General features: G+C 42.7%; 1 protein-coding gene across 2 annotated transcripts in view; it reads right to left on the reverse strand.

Moving 5' to 3' along the window:
- KIF16B (kinesin family member 16B) overlaps window positions 1-18,598 on the reverse strand; it is a 249,667-nt gene that overhangs the window by 47,399 nt on the left and 183,670 nt on the right. For both annotated transcript variants that reach the window (XM_080931299.1, XM_080931298.1), the window contains one exon: window positions 5,514-5,603. In XM_080931299.1, coding sequence (XP_080787425.1) covers window positions 5,514-5,603 — 90 coding nt within the window. The remainder of the gene's footprint in view (window positions 1-5,513; window positions 5,604-18,598) is intronic.

The following is an 18,598-nucleotide window of genomic DNA, read 5'->3' on the forward strand; positions in this document are numbered from 1 at the left end:
TTAAAAAATACATAAATAAAAACAAAATAACAATTATACAATCTCCAAATAACACAGTATCTTCAGTGAGAAGAAAGCCCACTTGTTCTCTGAAGGGAGTAGGAACCACCTGGTGTCTGTCCTATGCTAACGTGCTGCTCTTCTGTAATAAAGAGAAAGGAGACAGGTCTGGTGGGTCCTTTAAACCCAGAACTTGGGAGGCAGAGGCAGGTAAATCTCTGAGTTTGAGGCAGAGTTTGACACAGAGAAACCTGTTTCAAAAACATAAACAAACAAAGAAACAAAATAAATGAAAAAAAATGAATGAATGAACTTAGTTTCATTCATTAGTGTCCTTACTGGACAATGTCTCCACTCTAGCATGGGACCCCAGGCCAGAGATATGCATCTACCCATAGGGCCCTCATCTCTCAAGTGTGTGGGCCATCACCTGTGAAATGTGGGGCAACAGTACTAGCTCCCAGACAGCTTCCTGCACCAAATTCTACAGAGTGCTGGAGTCTCTACTCTGATGGACAATGGAGGCAGGAAGGCAGGGGCCTGATGCTCTGTGTGGTCTCTGAGAGCCTGCTGAGCTGAAAGCTATAGATAGACCCTGATAGACACTGTATATAGATACCTCAGAAGCTTAGACAAAGACACGCTTCAAAGAAGACTGCCATATGTACCTTGTTTAGTGATGCATATCTTTAATCCTAGCACTTGGGAGGCAGAGGCAAGTAGATCACCATGAGTTTGAGGCCAATCTTGTCTATACAGTACATTTCATTCAAAGCAGGGCTAGAAGACCCTCCGTCCTCACCACCTAAAAACCAGACAAACTTCATATACCTTCCTCACTCTAAAGCACGTATATAGGGTCTATTATTTGAAACCAAAAGGAAGCACTGAAACACCATCATCAAACCTTGCATAAAGGAACTGTCACATCCAACTATTTTAGAGTCTTTCCCCAAGAGAACACACTCCAGAAGGAAATGTGAAAGAACAGGATATAATTTTAGACAAAGTTCCAAAGGATTACAGGCTGTAACTAAAACTGAAGTTTTAGGTGTCAAAGATTATCTTAGCGAGCGTATTACAGATTCCATATATTTTGAATTTCACTGTACTTTTCAACTTTCTTCCAACTGAATCAAAATGATGGCGCCTTGTAATGAGTAAACTTAGTGCATTTATATCATTCCAAATCCTTACCACTGAACATTATTGGAGACAAGAGTAATTTTCTAACTCTACAGAAAAAAAAAAAAAAGAAGCCCAATGTGGTAATGGAGTGGGGTAAAGAAAATAATTCCCACGTATCTATGGGTACCTAGCAAAGAGAACTCCAGGGTCCTGGAACAGCAATCCTGTGCCTTACCAGAAGAAAAGATGTTAAAGTCAAGTGCCTGGTATGGTGTTTTCTGGCCAGGGTACTTGGAAGTAGGAGATTAAGATTAATGTTACAGAGAGAGATGAGAACAATACGCAGACTAACGACATAATACCTGACAAGTATCCAGCAAACAGTACTAATCTTGAGATGCAACAGACACTTATGGAGTAAGATGATGTGAATCCAAGCTGCACAAAGGAAATCCGAATTTACTAGAGCGCACAGAGCAGATAGTCAACTCAATCCGGAAGCCTTGCCTTGAACTGTTAAACGGCAAAATTGCTTTATTTGACAGGATACGATTAATATAGAATTGGAATAAGGCACTATAACAATTTCAAATGCAATGGGATTCTTTCAAGTTGTAGATCTTAATAGTTCATTTGGAAGCAGGGGATGGCGATGGACACAGTGGTGCATGGCCATCATGAGAGCCCTGGGGAGGTGGATGCAGAATACTCCAGGTCAATCGAGGTCGAGGCCACACAGTGAGACCTTTACCATAGAAGGTGCTGTCACTCACATCATTCCCCCACACCCTCCCTCCCACAGCTTGTACCAGCCCTGGGTGCTCAGTCAGAGGGACAGTGACAGGAGGTGAAAGCACCACACCAGGCCCACAGTAGGTGAGCATCTACATAATGTCTAGTTGTGGCAGCCAAAAAGCACACCGGTGCCACCAAGGCCTCCCCTGCTCATGCCATGCTTGCCAGTCTCCGACCACTGCTCCTGCATTGGTTCTCTTTGAGATGCATTCAAACGTGTGTCTCAGGTTCTCCTTCATAACTAATGTATTTTGTCCTCAGGATAAAGTAATTATAAGCCACAAAATTGAACTCAACACAGAAAAGCAATTTCCGTGCTTGGTTCCCATCTCAGTCCTGAGGCTGTGTTTAGGAAAGGGCCCCTGTGAGCACAAGTCAGGAGTATAATGGTCTATGAATTAAAACAAAAGTAAAAGAAACGGCTTCACAATTGCTGATCTAAACACTGGTGTTTACTTTAGAATTTCATACGTCTTCCTGTACAAACTGTGCACTTACCCTTCATCTTCCTGGACATCTCCAAGTGGGTGTTTAAGAACATCTTCAAACTTAATCTATAAAATATAATTCTAGATCTGAGCTCCCTGCCATCCTAGCAATCCATTCTCCAAATGAGTGTTCAAACAACCTGAAGAAAGAGACACTGGGCCACTCTGTTATCTTGCTTTATCACCAAGGCTTCCCACAAACTAGGAATACAGTTTAGTACCCCAAGTGATCAAGATGTTGGCCTCTGTCCCCCGACCTCATGGGCCATTCATCACACACCATTTGTTCTTGGATAATAGCAACTTAGACCCACCCCATGGCCTTTGTATCTGCTGCTTTTCATGACTTAAGATGTGCTCAGTTCTAGGCGTTCATGGCCGTTTCAGGACATTCAGGTCTCAGCTTCTATCTCTGAGTCTTGCCTGGCCTGCCTGGTTAAAAGCTATCCAACTGTCTAGTTAGGCCACAGTACAGGTGTCCTGCTTTGTTTACTCTGTGGAACTTCACTTTAGTGAAAGTGCCTAAGGGATCTATTTATTGTTAGTCCTTTGTAATCCAAGAGAAACCAGATATCACTATTGAGTTGCTAAGTACTGCTTGGTGATGGAATGGACAAGTAAATGGACTAATGGGCCAGTAAAGCCGGTTTGGTTTTCTTCACTTGAGATAATATATGTCAACTTGTTCCCACACACATTCCCCCTCCACAAAAAGATTTCTACACATAGTAGTTCTTTCAAATACTTTTATTGCTACTATGAAACTCTGATTTACAAGTTTCTATCATGACAAGCCCAGGTAAGCTTTCTTTATCATATCTCTGCAGATGGCTTCTGTTGTGACATTTTCTTTAAAATAAAATAGCACCAACAGAGTTGTGCATGGGCCCCTTTTTAAATTCTTCTGTGTCTCTCTGCACTCACTTGAACTTGAATTCCATCTGGTTAAATACCCCAGACCCAGGATAGCCTTTCATTGACATGCCAACACCTTCTGTCCCCACCACCATTCACTGGTATTTTCATATGAGGCAGCAGACTCAGTTAAAATGACACCCACAACATGGTCTTTCCTTGTTCACAGTCAGTCTCTGTTCATAAGAATATAAGATATGTAAGAGGAAAGACGCTGTACACTATAGTGCTATTAAAAACTAGAGGACTGTGAATGCACAGAATGACTTCAACTAAAGAATTGGAATAAAATGATCACAGAGAAAATGGTACATGCATGTGCAAACACACATGTGCATGCAGCTTACATCTTTTGCTTCACACACAGTACTTATTCTATTTACTATGTGTGAGTTGATGCTAAGGTGATACATGACTGCACAGTGGAGAGGTAGGCAAGAAAAAAACTAGGAAAATGGAAGAAAAGGAGAGAGAAGGGAGGATTCTGAGAGGAAGAAAAATAGAATAGATATTTATATTTCCCTCGGTGCATCTCTCCATAAATAAAATTGCTATAGAAAGTAAGTAATAACAATAAGCCGAGGCGGTTGCATCCAACAGGGAGAGAAACAACAGGGGCAGGAGCGTGAACGGAGCTACAGTTCACAGAGGCTGAGTGAGGCCACCAAGTTAGAGATCCCAGCCGTGCCAGATGGCCCGAGGGAGCCGGCGAAGCTCATGACAGTATGCAAAACCTACTCACTATTAAAGAAAGGATGTAGTAACTCATCACCAGGAAGCTAAGAAGCTACAAGGTTCACTTTAAAATCTAGCTGCCCTGTGTATTTAGTATATGTACAACAATGTCCCTTTTAATTGTCAATATTGATTTGGGACATAAAGGTAAACTTCAGAAGCAAACTTCATGACTTGATGTGGTTACTTCTGGAAGAAAGCCTTTTGAGAATAATGAGCTATATAATGCATACTAGAAGCTTCTCTAGTCTTTTAGAGATGACTGGGATAGCAGCCGAATAACAGAACTTCGAAGATGGCTTAACTTATCTGGGTTACCTTGACTCTTCAGATCAAGTAATCATTCTGTTTTAAAAACATGTTCCCTCTCATTTCATATCATTAAGGGAAGGTAAAAGCTATGGCAATGTTAAAGAACATTAGTTTATTCATGTGAGCCAAACTGGAGTAAATGTTCCTTCTAAAGGGCGATTCATCACCGATTGCACTTTATGGACAGTCGGGGAGCACTCGGTGAAAGTATGCAGAGTGGGGAGTGAGTGTTGGCTGCAGTCAGCTCACCCCTAACTCCTACAGGGCTGAAGCCCACACAGCTGCTTCCGGATGAAGCAAACTTGCTGTGAACATCTGGAAATGCAACTCAGACTATCAATAAAGTATTTAAACGTAAACTCATTTTAAAATCTAGTATTTGTCCAAAAGGATGAGATTATTAATGTAGCAACACACTCTAGTTAGTTATCCAGTCTATGCAGTATGTTCTTGCTTCTAGATAATTTCATGTCATTATCCACCCTTCTCTCCATTGATGGTAAAAACAAATCTCATGACTTGATTCTCATTAAGTTGAGGCCTAAGCAGGAATAGACATTTTGTATCAGAAAATGCAGTAAATCTACCTTAACAAATGTAACACTATTACTTTTCTTTTCCTCTTTCCCTCTCTCCTCCTCCTGTCCCCCCCTCTTTCTTTTCTATTTTTGTTTTTAGAGACAGGTTTCCTCTGTCTAATAACCCTGGCCATCTTGGAGCTTACCACGTAGATCAGGTTGGTATCAAACTCACACAGATACAGCCGCTTCTGCCTCCTAGGAACTGGGATTAGAGGTGTGGCCACCACACCTGACTCATGTCTGTGGATCTTATCATTTAAATTTATAAGTTGATTAAACCATACATTATGTAAAGGATGTGGTTTAGTTAACATGTACTGTTTTCCAGATCTGTGCTCAGAAAACCTTTCAGTTTTGCACAAGAGAAGTGTGAGGAGGACAGACTGAAGGCAGTGATGTAGAGACGGAGTCAGGTGAAGACTGAAGACATAATGTGGAAGATGGAGTAAGGTGTGGGATCCAGTGCTGAGAAGCTGAGAAAAGGAGGGTGCTGCTAATGTTGTTAGCTCACTTTATAAAGTGTGCGCTCTTAATTGGCAATGATGATTTCATAACTCACCTCTGCATACTTTAGCTTCAACGTTTTATGCATTTCTCGGAAACGACTGTAACGCCTGAATACAGTCCACGTCTCATCTAGGACAGAAATCTATTAGCAAGAGAGCAAAAACAAGTCAGCATTAATTACAACAAAAAGTAACTAAATTAAGAATGATTAGCATGTGAAATGTCTCCACAATTGAAAATATTAATTTAGCTGCATGAATACAACTTTTAAATGGTAACTGTGTCCTATTAAACATGCATCTTCTGCCGCATGTCATGTATGTCTTATTATATGTGGAACCTATGTAAAGCTAGGGCCAGAAGAGAACCTCTTAGCAGATCACAAGAATGGTACCTGCCTCCAAGTCTGAAGACTAGAGTTCTACCATTGAGACTCATATAGTGGAAGAAGAGATCTGACTCATCAAAGTTGTCCTTGGACCTCTACATGTATGCCAATGAACACATATGTCCACCATTCTCTCTCTCTCTCTCTCTCTCTCTCTCTCTCTCTCTCTCTCTCTCTCTCTCTCTCTCTCTCTCACTCTCTCTCTCCCCCCCCACACACAAATAATTGAAATACATATACATACATATATATACACATACCTATATACATATACACATACTCAAATTTATATGCATACATGCACACATACACACATATAAATGTTGTTTTTTATTATATATATTTCAAGGGAGGGGGGATATGTATCCCTTAGCTCTCCAAATAGCTAAGTAGAATCCCAAAGTATATTCTTTTGGCTATAGCAATGTGTTCCATGTGAAATGTCTAGTGTGGGTCACTAGAGGTCAGTACAGTGGACAGAAGGGAAGGACAGAGGAGAATCAGAGATAAAAAGTGGAAGAGAAGAAGAGAAAGGAAAGTGTTAAGTAAAACATCTCATTCTGTTTGTGGTCACTATCTTAAATGCACAACAGTTGGTTTTCCATCTCTCCAGGGAGAGAGCTTCTGCTGTAGACTTCCTAGTTTCCTGGATAAAAGCAAGCACCACAGCCAATCACTGGCACCAGCAGCTGGCATCCTCGGCGGCCTCCATAGGCACAGCTGAGCACCACCACCAACCTTCTCAGCTCTACCTACCAGTGTTTGGAGTTCCAGACTACAGACCCAGCCTAAAGACAACTTTCTCTGGACTAGAAATAGGCAAGTCCAATTCAACTTGATATTCTCCCATCTAAAGACACTCAAAACACCCAGCCAACCAGAGGTGGGCAGCCATTCTCAGCTGTCCTTCTTGTAACATCTGAACAAGACCATGGGGATTACCAGGACTTCGTAAGAGAAATGTGCAGGAAACCACAGGCATCAGTGGAAGAGAAGCCACAGTGAAAGAAGACCCAGGTAGGGGGCTTCCAGAGGAAGTGTCTGCAATCCCAGCATTGTGGGAGTCACTCATTTCTAGATTGGTAAATGAGCTGTCTGTGCTTGCGTGGGAGGAGGGGTTGTACAAAGATGTCGACTTTTATTATTATTCTACTGCATTTACTTAACAATTTAATAATGGCAGGTTTCTCCTCAGGTCCTTTGAAAACAAGTATTTCATGAGGAACAAGTAAGTTGCTAAGGAGGTGCCAACAAGACAGGTGCTCTGCAGTGGTGGCAGCCACTCTGGTATGCTCCGCACCTCAGATTCCTCCTCAGCAGACCTTGCAGAGTCGGGGCTGAGGTGCAGGAGACAAGGCAATACATGGCCTGGGGTGGACGGGCACTGGGCATCCAAGGAAGAATAGAGCAGGGGGCGCCTCTCAGCATCCCACATGCCTGGTTGTGGGATGCCAGGAAAGGCAGAGCTACTGGAGTTACCTCCATGACAGTGGAGTTGGAAGATGGAGGAGGTCTGAGGTGAGATGAGGCATGGCTCTGCTGTATGAGAAAATAACCAAGGAAAGTTGACATTTTGCCGTAACTCAGAGTCCAAGGCCTCCTTTATGGGGAAACATATCCGCCAGACTTCTCAGACTCCCAGTGGAACACCTGAAAGATCTAGCAGCACTACAGAATAAAGCAGGAACATCTGTCACTTCAGCCTCCAGTAGGGACATCTGTCACCTCTGTTCTGACTGAAGGTGACTCCTCATGCTGAACCACATCCTTAACAGACCATGTACATATAAGCCACCAGAACACCCCACTAACAGTCTTGATAGGGTCTGTTCATCTGCACCATGTGTCCTGAGCCTCACTTTTCCCTACCCTAGGCAGCAAATGTCCCAGACATTCAGTTCAACCCTCCAAAGCACCAAGATGCAACCCATTATTTTCAGCGAAACACATTCATTCTCTTCTCTAATACACCAATGTATTCCCTGTCATTATCCTCATAATTACCTAAGCAGACGACCTCTATGCCATCTAAAACTCCCATTTGCTAGTCTTCCACTGTGTCTTCCATCAAAACACACTTCTATTAAAAGGCTTACTTATGATATCTTTATTTCTTCCTGTTTTCTCCGAATCCACACTAAGATAGCATCCCCCAAGGTCACCAGGACCTCCACATTGCTCAGCCCAGGGGTTAATTCTTCATCATGCCCTCATCACCCAGCTGGGAAGAACCCAAGAAGACCTGGCTCACTCCTGCTCACATTTCCCCTTGGCTTCCAGGATGCTCCTCTTTGATCTTCACACCTTTCCTTGTTGGGACTTCTCATATCCCTAATACTAAATGCACCAGGATCGCATCCTTGAACATGCTTTATTTTCTACCTGCTCTCTGTCCTTAGGTGATCTCATTGCTCAAATTTCCATGCTAGGACTTCATAGATGCTCATCTTCTGCTCAACCTAAACTCAAACATCCTACTGCTTACATGGATGTCTCAAATGCACCTCAAACTCAACAAGGCGCATTTACTAAAGTTCGTCACACTTCGCCTCATCCATTCCTCATCTCAGCTGATGTCATTCTGCTCACTCAGCCCCGAGCCATGCTGTCCTTAACGTTCCTCTCTTATACCTTGCATGGAGCCAACCAGCAAACCTTTTATTTTAATTATTACGAATATGAATCTGGCCATATCTCACCAGGTCCATCATCCCTATCTAATTATTTTTGACAGATTTTTAACACTGGTCCCTTGGCTGTGCCCATCTCTCTTCTCATTCTTCATTCTTTCGTCAAAGGGGTGTTGTTAAACACTGTCAGGTGAGTCCTAACACCACCCACCACAGCCAATGCTAGTGAGGAACAGCCTTGAGTTTTTTTTTCTGACCTGGCCTCGCTTCTCCTTGGGCTCATCTAAAACCTCCCTAGACTCCAGGCTTACTTGGAACATACCAGACATTTATACTGCAGGTGTGACCTCACGGGATTCTGTGTTTTGTTGTCTTTTAGAAATGTTTGCACTCCAGACATTCTCCTTGTTTCCTTCTTCATGTCTGCTCACAAGCCACACTGTTAGTGATGCCCCCCCCCCCGTGTAAAACTGTAACCCCTCCTTGACACCTTTTTTCCTCCACCCCCTTTTTTGTGAATTTTATAATTAGCAATATCGGACTACCAAACAAAAATGGCACACCATTATCTTAGTTTTGGCTTTTCTTCCTCACTAAAATGTGACTTCTAGGAAAGCCTTCTTTTGCTGTATGGGTCAAAGCCCCTTAGAATAGTATGCCGCACACAGGAGGCATGGTGAAGACCACCCAGAATAGCCAAGATCGACTTGTCTTTAATACCCTCCAGCTCTTTAGTGACTTTAAAACAGATACATAATTTTAAAATTTCTCTAGAGAGAAAAGGCCTTTAAAAAGATCAGATAAAATCAGGGTGAAGGAGACTGAACATAGAACCTGAGGGCCTTTGGCATCTTCCTCTGCGGCTTCCACAGCTTGACACCTAACTACTGTTTGATGAGAGAAATGACACACCACACCCACATCACTATGGGGATCACTCGTTCTCATGGCAGCCCTAGGACTGTTAGTGCCGTGTAAAGGATCCCAACTCCCTTAACTGTGCACTATAAATTCTGGGAGAGGCACAGTGCCGATGCCACAGGACAGTGGGATGGCAAGAGGAAGCTGTAAGACCGTTCCTAAGGTTGACCCCAATGTATTCAGCTATACCCTCTTCAGTTTTCTTGGGGTTAGTCCTTAGTGCTCAGCATGGAGGCAGCGTGCTTTCCTAGTGTGCTTGTGGCAGGAGAGAAGTGGACAAGTGAGGTGAAGACTGTACTTAACTGTCTTCATACTCACACTGGCTGATGGGGTCCTAAGTACCAGAGGAATTTGTCTCCGTGCTTCTCACCCGGTGACTGCAGAGTAATTCCCACAGCAGAAATGTTACAGAGCTCAGATGCAGCAGTGGTAGAGAACATGCCCAGCATGCATGACACCCTTGTTCTGGTCCCTCACACTGAACTGAACAGTAGCAACATGGGTGGTGGTGGAGGGAGGGTGAATAGTGAACATCATTATTGGTGCACTCTGAGCAATGGATAATAAACCTCCCCACATCTTACAGTTTTACAAGCTGACATACATGTGTCAGTGATGTTTGCTCTCCATATTTAAGCTCGTTATATAAGGCAGAATTAGCTGAAGTACAAGCCTCACTTAGAAACTTGTTAGAAATGTATATTCAGAAGTCTCACTCATGCCTCTGCTGAGGACACAGCCACTGGTCTTCAACACCACTGCCCAGGGGTTTCTGATGTAGGAACAGTCATGCCCCACCTCCCTTCTAGCACCAGCACTCTCAGCCAGGATCCAGAGCCTCTTCTAGCTAACTCTATGTTACACATCTAACCCCGGCTTGTAAACACAAGATATAGCATATTTATATTGACCTTGTGAATGGACTCATGGGAACCACAAACTTTCCTTAGCAGGAAGGTCATCTGAGTTTCAGTTGGGGTTTCCACTACAATGACGCCCTCCAAGGCATCCTCTCAGTCTTTCTCCCCAGAGGAATCACTTAGCCTCCCCTATGGTTCTTTAACATTCAATTCACATCATGGTCAAAGTGCACATTCCAGATACTAATAGCACAATTAATGTTTCACTAATTTATGCAATTAATGTCATAATTCTATTTTACAAAGTTTCAAGTCTTCCAAAGGCAGTGCGCCATCTACTTCTGTAAGTATTTGCAGTGAGACATGGACTTAAACACTGTGAGAAACTTACACTGGGCATGTACACTTTACATGAAGCTATTCTGCTTTTGAAATCAGTCAAGAGCTCAGGCCTTGTACAGCAGCTGGAAGGAAAAACAAGGACTGTTGGAACACCAGCATGGCTGCCGTGTTCTGGTGACTCGAGGTGTATCTCACTCAAAGATGATCATAATAGCAGGCCTGTTTATTTTTAACTACACTGAGAATATAGTGCATTCTCTGTAGATGTCTAATCAAAGTTGATAGGGAGGCATAGGAAGGCTTTAAAATACTTTAGAAATATGGAGAGTGGGTGTGGCATTATGGCGCAAGATGGCGCTTGGGACTTGGTCCAAGCCTTGTGAGTGGCCCCTGCCTTCCTCCCACTCCTGAATACAGCCATGTCATTCCTTTAAACTACACAGGCGCACCCATGACACAAGATCAGGCCAGATGACGTGGACCTATGAACTGCAGTCACGCAACATGGACTGAGGAGGTGGAGTTGAGAGAGGATAAAAGGGACTGTGCTTGGGTGCGGAGGGAGACAGAAGAGACTTTCACCGGCATGCTGTAAGGTTCCTGAATAAACCGCTTTGAGAAGAATGCTGTGTCGTCACTCCTTTTCTGCTGGTCGGGGACGGTAGTGGCATAGAAATTCCCTATTTTTTATCTGAATGGAGGCTACAGACAAGGACAGGAAAGGGTCCTGTCTCATCTACTTAAGTCCTGCTTTGTCTAGCAACATGTAAACAAGGTGGACACAATGGTGATGTGAAATGATACTCATTAGCAACTGTCTCAGAAAGGAGCAAGGTCCATGTGACATTGTGTGACAGCTCTGCAGAAACACAGAAAGCCCTTCTATGCGGAGGGCTGGAGGCTTTCTCATGTAAGTTTAGAGGGAAGATGCAGAGATGCCAAATACAAACTGAAGCCCCAGTTTGCTGTGAATTAGAAGTGGGCATAGGACAGGGTTCTGGGCAGGAGGGGAAGAGTCAGCAGAGCAGCAAGGCCGACAATCAAGTCAGATTCAAGTCAGGCAGCTATTTTCTTTAGAGCTCATTAGGCAAGGCATTGTTACTGCACACTTCCAAGGACAAATTCACTACTTCATTCCTGCTGAATGGCTCTGCTGATACAAATCCATGTTTTCTTGGGCCATAAAATGATTAAGTGCAGCTTAAACACCAGAAACATGTCCACTGAGATGGACTGCACTTAAACATTCTCAACTGTGCCCTTCCCACAAGTTTAGCTTATATACATATTTCTCAGGGTTAGAGATTGTAAGTTTTAAGATATGTCATCAGTAACATTTGCTGGTGTATAACCGTCTGTGTGAGGAACAGCCAACAGTTGTCATCCAAAGACTTTCAGTAGCCTCCTTTAAACGGTTATTTGAAGGAATCCTTAATATACATATTAAACAAAACTCTTAAACATGCTGTGAAGACGTCAAATACATTCCCAATGTGTGGACATGTACAGTAGGAAACACTAATGTATGGGAACATCTCACACCACACAACATGAGACTGAAGCACTTTCTAAGCTCTGGCCAAGATGGCCCATGCAGTATGGGAAGAAGATATTTTTATATCACCTTTTATATTACTACTTCTACTGGTGTGATATAGTACATGATAAGAATAGTTAATGAATGATATGCTTTATGAAGAAATAGAAGTCATATTGGCTATCCTGTTCAGTAATATTTCTACCTCTGTAGGGTACTTGTAATTACAAGTATTTATAAGTACTGGGGATGAGGCAGCATGGTAGACCACTTACATAGCATGTGCAAGGTCCTGGATTACATTCCCAGAACAATAAATAAATAAATGAATAAATGAATGAACAAATAAATAAAAATTAGGTGTCATTAACGTTTTTAAGCTGAAGCCAGAAAATAATAAATCCGTGGAGGTCTTACTATTCCCAAGATGACAGAATCTAATTCACTAATTAGACTCAGTGTCTTATGTAAAACATGAAATATATTCTGAAAGTATTGATCTGTAGAGAAATACATATCAGCAGATTAGATTTAATTAAAATCTCCTCAGACAACTGCTGCATAAAGAACTGGCTAAGAGTGTTAACTGAAGCCAACACCCTATTAAGCACAGAACTATCCCGTATTGAACACAGTTGCTACTCCATTCTTCTTCATTCATATCTACCATCAACGTCATAAAATCACCTCTCAGAAAGGACCCCCCAAAAATGTGTGCTGATTTCCAGTTGGCACAAATAGCCCAAAGATGCTGAATGTGAGGGTCAGTCATCTTGACTGCAGCTTCCTGCTGGTCCCTTCTTCTAGGGTCATTTCACTCACCTTGGAAGCCAGAGCTAGACTTGGGTCAGTTTTCCTGACCCTAGAGACAGCAACTCCGAATCTCTGGGTCTCTCGGCCTTAGTGGGACTCATGAGAGTCACATCCCACATTATGAAGGCCATGCCATTTCCTTTCTCTGTTTATAGCTAGAATGAAATATGGGCTATTTCTGCTTGGTGCCATGACTCCACTTTGGAAATTTTTTCAAATTACATTTTCTGTGATGAGCATCTCAAATATCCTGGCATTGCAGTCCCCACAATCACTTTTCTATGATGACCTAGAATGACTGAAGTCATTCAAGAACAATTCCCACATCATCATCCTTCCAGGATCTCCCAAGATGATACTACTGATACTCAGTCCCGAGCCTTCGGAACACTTCACATTCTTTCTGTTGAGTCCCTCTCGAAGATGAACCTCAAGCTCTACAGTGTTCCTACTGCCCAGAATACCCTTCCTCTCCCTCCATCACATCCACTCATAATCTCAAAGAACAGCAATGCAAGTCTACCTTGACATCTTCCTGACACCTTACAAGAGCCTTGTATCTCTGTTGTTTAATTTCTATGCATATTTCTTTCTCACGTTTAGCTGCTGCTGGGTGGGTCCTTTTCATATTTTCTGTACACCCATTTCTTAATAATCCAGGCAGTGTGTGCATGTTTGTGTATATTACAGGAACCGCAAAGATATTTGTTAATTGGTAAGTAAATAATCAGTATAATTGTTTCTATACTTAATAGACAAAGGTTCTTTCCAATAAGCTATATTTTGACTCCATTTCCTAGTTCCTTTGTTCTCTGAAGGCGGCAGAATGACCTGTATCTTTGTCCTTTTCCTATGTGTCAACAAGTCAACTGTGGAGCGCTTTTGGTAAGTAGGGGTATTGCGGGAGATAAGGAAGAGGGCAAAGAACTGTAAAGTAAAGCAAGAAAATGTCATTTATCATAGTTTGGTGGAGAGATCACCATACTGATTTATAAAGGACACATAAATAAATGACTTGGGGATTGGGATAAGGGAAGGTAAATATAAGGCTCCAAAATGACACAGGAAGAATTGAAAGGTAATCTCTAGGTGGTATTTGAAGGGTGAATTTAGTTGATTTTAGAGTCCTTGCCCCTGAGCTGCAGCTTGGAGATGAAAGCTAAGCCAGGGGGCATGGGCTGCATCCTCGGCTTGGTGAAGGCAGCAGTTATAGCTGGGAGGGAAACCTAGGATGCAGTGGACAGGCTGTGCTGTGCTGAGAAGGCACTGTCTGCGGGGCCATCTCCTTGGCACACACTGTAGCACTTCTCTGGCTTGTTTGTGAACATTTAGGGTTGTTCACTTGCTTCTCTGTCTAGTGAGCCTGAAGAAGAGACCGTCTCTGGATCCTGGATCCTGGTCAGCAGGCATCCTCATTTCAGACTGCATCAGGAGTCCCGGAACTGAGTGACAAAGCTTTCCCACAGACACAGGTCCTATGAGATGGCAGTTGAGGCAACTGCTAAAATCCCATCTCAAGGCATTTGAATGCAGAGGCCTGACCTCAGCAAAAGGGGTCTGGTCCCAAGTTAGAAAGGAGTCTAAATCTAATCCCAGTACTGACAGAGTATGTGGGAAAGACATGGACACTGGATAATGGAGATTCATGAAGCAGAGCCACAGGCAGACTTCACAACTTTCTCTTTCCTATTTCCAGGAAAAGGCCAGCAGCCTTTCTTTAAAGATGTACCATGAACAAGTACAGAAGGGCCTCAGAGCCTTGAGTTTGGTTTGAATCTGTAGTACCAGGAAAATGACTCAAGGACTTTGTGATGAATTACCACCCATATTCTAGACAGCTATAAAGTAGTCTTAAATCAAATGAAACTTTCTAGCTGCTCAAACCCAGCCTTCCTGAGTAACCAGAAATAACTGCTGCATGGATTGATTTCAGAATTTTCAAAATAGGAGGTAATACTGATTATTTTAGTACACTTGCCTTATCTGGTAGATTGAAGGAAAATTTGATAGAATGTATTGAAGGCTCTGGAATTCAAACCCATGGTCATTCCCAACAAAGGCTCTTATAGCACTTGAAAAGTACAGATGACGTGTGTGTGTGTGTGTGTGTGTGTGTGTGTGTGTGTGTGTGTGTGTGTGTGTGTGTGTGTGGTGATTACTTTAAAACTACAGAAGAAGTCTAAGGTGATGTATTTCAGCTAATATCATCCCCATGGGATCCTGGAAAGCTCTTGCTTTCCTGACATCTGGACTTTCTGACCCAAATTAGCTCCAAAACACCACAAAGGAAGGGAGAACCTGTCAAGACCATATTCAGGTTAGGTATGGGTTCCCCCCTGCCCAGTTGAGGAATGAAGCTACCCACCTGTCTCCAAATTTTTAACCCAGAAGTAAAGGAAAAATACAGGGATAAAGAGTAGAGCAGAGACTATAGGAAAAAAAACATCCAGAGACTGCCCCACCCCATCCATCCCACAGGCAGACACTAAACCACAGACATTCTTGCTGATGCTAAGAAGTGCTGCTTACAGGAGACTGATACAGCTGTCTCCTGAGAGGCTCTGCCAGATCCTGACTAGTACAGATGTGATGCTTGAAGCCTACCACCAGACTAATCAGAGACCCCAATAAAGGAGTTAGGGAAAGGACTGAAGGAGCTGAAGGGGCCTTATCTGGCATCAATGGGAGAAGAGGCCCTTGGTCCTATGAAGGCTTGATGTCCCAGTATAAAGGAATGCTAGGGCAGTGAGGTGGGAGTGGGTGGGTAGGTAGGTGGGTAGGTGGGTGAAGGAGCACCCTCATAGAAGCAGGGTAAGGAGGGATGGGATAGGAGGTTTGCAGAAGTGAAACCAGGAAAGGGGATAACATTTGAAATACAAATAAACAGAATATCCAATTTAAAAAAAAGTCAAAGGTGACAGCCCAGGTATCATTTCCTTTAAACTAACTAGATTTTGAGAGGCAAAGTGAGGAATATAAGTGATCAGCCATCACTAGAGTCTGAGAATTGAAAGGCAATGGATAGGCACAGATGTGGCCCTTACCTCAGCCTAATGACTTAACCAGTTCCAGAACTGAACTCTTTCAGGCCTCAACTTTTCAGCTGTAAAATGGACTTCTGAGGCACCCATGAATAGAGAAGAGCATGGTATGAGGAGTACAATGCTCTGGCCTCAGACATGGCTGCCCCCCACTCAGTCTTAAATAATATGCCTTTATCAAACTCTTCCACTCAAGGCACAGGGATCTACACAGGAGAGGCAGAAGACTGAAGGAGGCAGAGGTGATGGACACTTGTAACGAAAGAGTAGTCACATGTATGACAGGACTCATGTACATATGAACATGTGGCTGAATGCACAAGAGGTGCACAGATCCAAGTGAGTGGAGTCCCAGCACTGAGTAGGGACACAGACATGGGGTCCCACCCACGGGAGCTCTTGGCATGAGTACTTGCTTTCCTCAGTGGAGTACCACGGGTACATCAGCTGTACTGAAGGACAGACCTCATGCCCAGGAACAGTTTGTATGTGCATTCTTCTTCTCATGTTGATTTTTGCCCCTTACTAGTCTTTTTTTTTTTTCCTTTAATAGTTTGTTTGAAGGAAAGAAAGAACACAAAGCTGGGTGTGTAAGAATGTAGGAAGGGCTTAGGAAGAGTTGGGGAAGTGGGGGAAAAATCAAGGTCAAAAGGTATTGTATGAAACAATTTTTAATATAAAAATAAAAGAAATATCTACTCCTGAAGAAATACTTTCTCTGATTCACTATTGAAAGATGAGGGTTTCCACAAGCAAAAACTGCAAGATGTTTGAATCATTTAACAAATAATATAGGAAGAGAAAAAAAATCTTTAAAGATGTAAAATTAAGAAACATGAAAATTAACATGTTCTTAAAACAAACAGTTGGTGTGAGTGAAATTCAGGATGGGTCTTGGAGGAGAGGCCACGTCTCTCCTGTCCTCCAGACTCAGGCTCATTTCTTTCCAGCCATGTTTGCATATTTACTTTGTGAGAACAAACACAGGGGCCCAAGCCAGGCAACACAAAAGATAAGCTGGTTTGCAATAAAGCCTTCCAGGAAAGGGAAAAGCATCATTTTGTTTGTTTGCTTGTGTGTTTGTCTGTTTTGCTTTTTTGTGTGTCCGTTTCCTTGTATTTTTCTCTTATTTATCTATCCATTTATCTATTCATTTATTTACAGTGTAAGAAAAAAAAATCTTAAAGAGGCAAGACAGTACTTAAGAAAAGAGAGTCATGGGTGAATGTGGCTTCTCAGGATCTGGTGTAATTTCCTTTGCTGCTATTTATGCAGTGAAACAGAACACACCCTGGACCTTGGCTCTGGATAGCCAGGGCATTGCAGCACTACATTTGTCTCAGCTCTGCTAATCCACACAGAGAGAGAATCTGATGCAGAATTGATAAACAGAAGCCTAAATGCCAACACACCACTCTTTCTGAACATTTATATCTTACCAAGTTGGGAGCAAGTACTTCTACAAGATGTGTGTGTGTGTGTGTGTGTGGCTTTTCTAGTAGACTGAAATAGCTCTTATTTTTGTTCTGCCAAATGAAGAGGGACAGAGATTTCTCTGACTGTAAATATAACCACCACAGTTCCTAAACTTCACATTTCCCAGGCATTTCTTCAGGATTCCTGTCACGTCTTCCCACCACCAAATCCTCAAGAGTTGTGGGAGTTTTGACAAAAACCACACTTTGAAAAGCATGCAAGACTTGTGTGCACACATGCATACACACATAACAACAGCAAATTCTATTAGGAGGCAGGGATTTAGAAATGGCAATTATATCTAAGACAATACTAAAGATACTCTCAACTTCTAAAAAGTACCAAATTTATTGACATTTAGAAGGTACATTAGAAACAAGAAGGGGAATCAGTACAGTTTACTGGAATTAGGTATCACGAGGCATATGGGATCTGGGCCTGCTTACCAGCTATGTGGCCTTAGGCAAGTAAGTCATGATTTCTTCCTTTATATAATACAACAAACCTTCATTTTGGAACATTCTTTGTATTTGTAGAGATGTCTGGCAGAATGTTTGGGGCATAGAAAATTCTGGAATAGATGATAGCTTTGTTTTTTCATGAGGTGGTGGTGGGGTAATAAACTCAGTGGCATACAAAGAAGCCAGTTGGGGAGGCCCAGCATGAAAATGACAACAGGGAACATGGAGTTCACCTTATCAATTGAGAACATTTGGCCACTATGATGGATGATACTCACAAGGAGGATTAAGCACAGGGACAGAACAAGCTGGAAGCTCAGGAGAGGCACGAGGACCTCACACTTCAGAAGAGGGATTCAGGCATCTTAAGCCACACTGCCACCGACGGTCTACATAGCAGAGTCGGGCAACTCTCTAGAAGTCATACTTTTTCTTGGTGCTTCTATTGCTGCTTCTCATCTCCTTTTAAGCCACCAATCAGGAGACAGAAGAAAAGTGCAGCAGGATTTTAAGGCAACTGAAGGAGTCTGCTTTGATGGTGATTTTTTTTTAAACAAACAGCTGACTGGAAAGGCCTAGACATTTAAAACTATGTGGGGTTGTGGTGTGTAAGCAGAAAAAAGAGCTGGCCAAAGGGCTGCACTGCATCTGTGTGAGAATGGGCAGGG

This window comes from Micromys minutus (genome assembly GCF_963924665.1).
Source record: "Micromys minutus genome assembly, chromosome: 17".
NCBI lineage: Eukaryota > Metazoa > Chordata > Mammalia > Rodentia > Muridae > Micromys > Micromys minutus.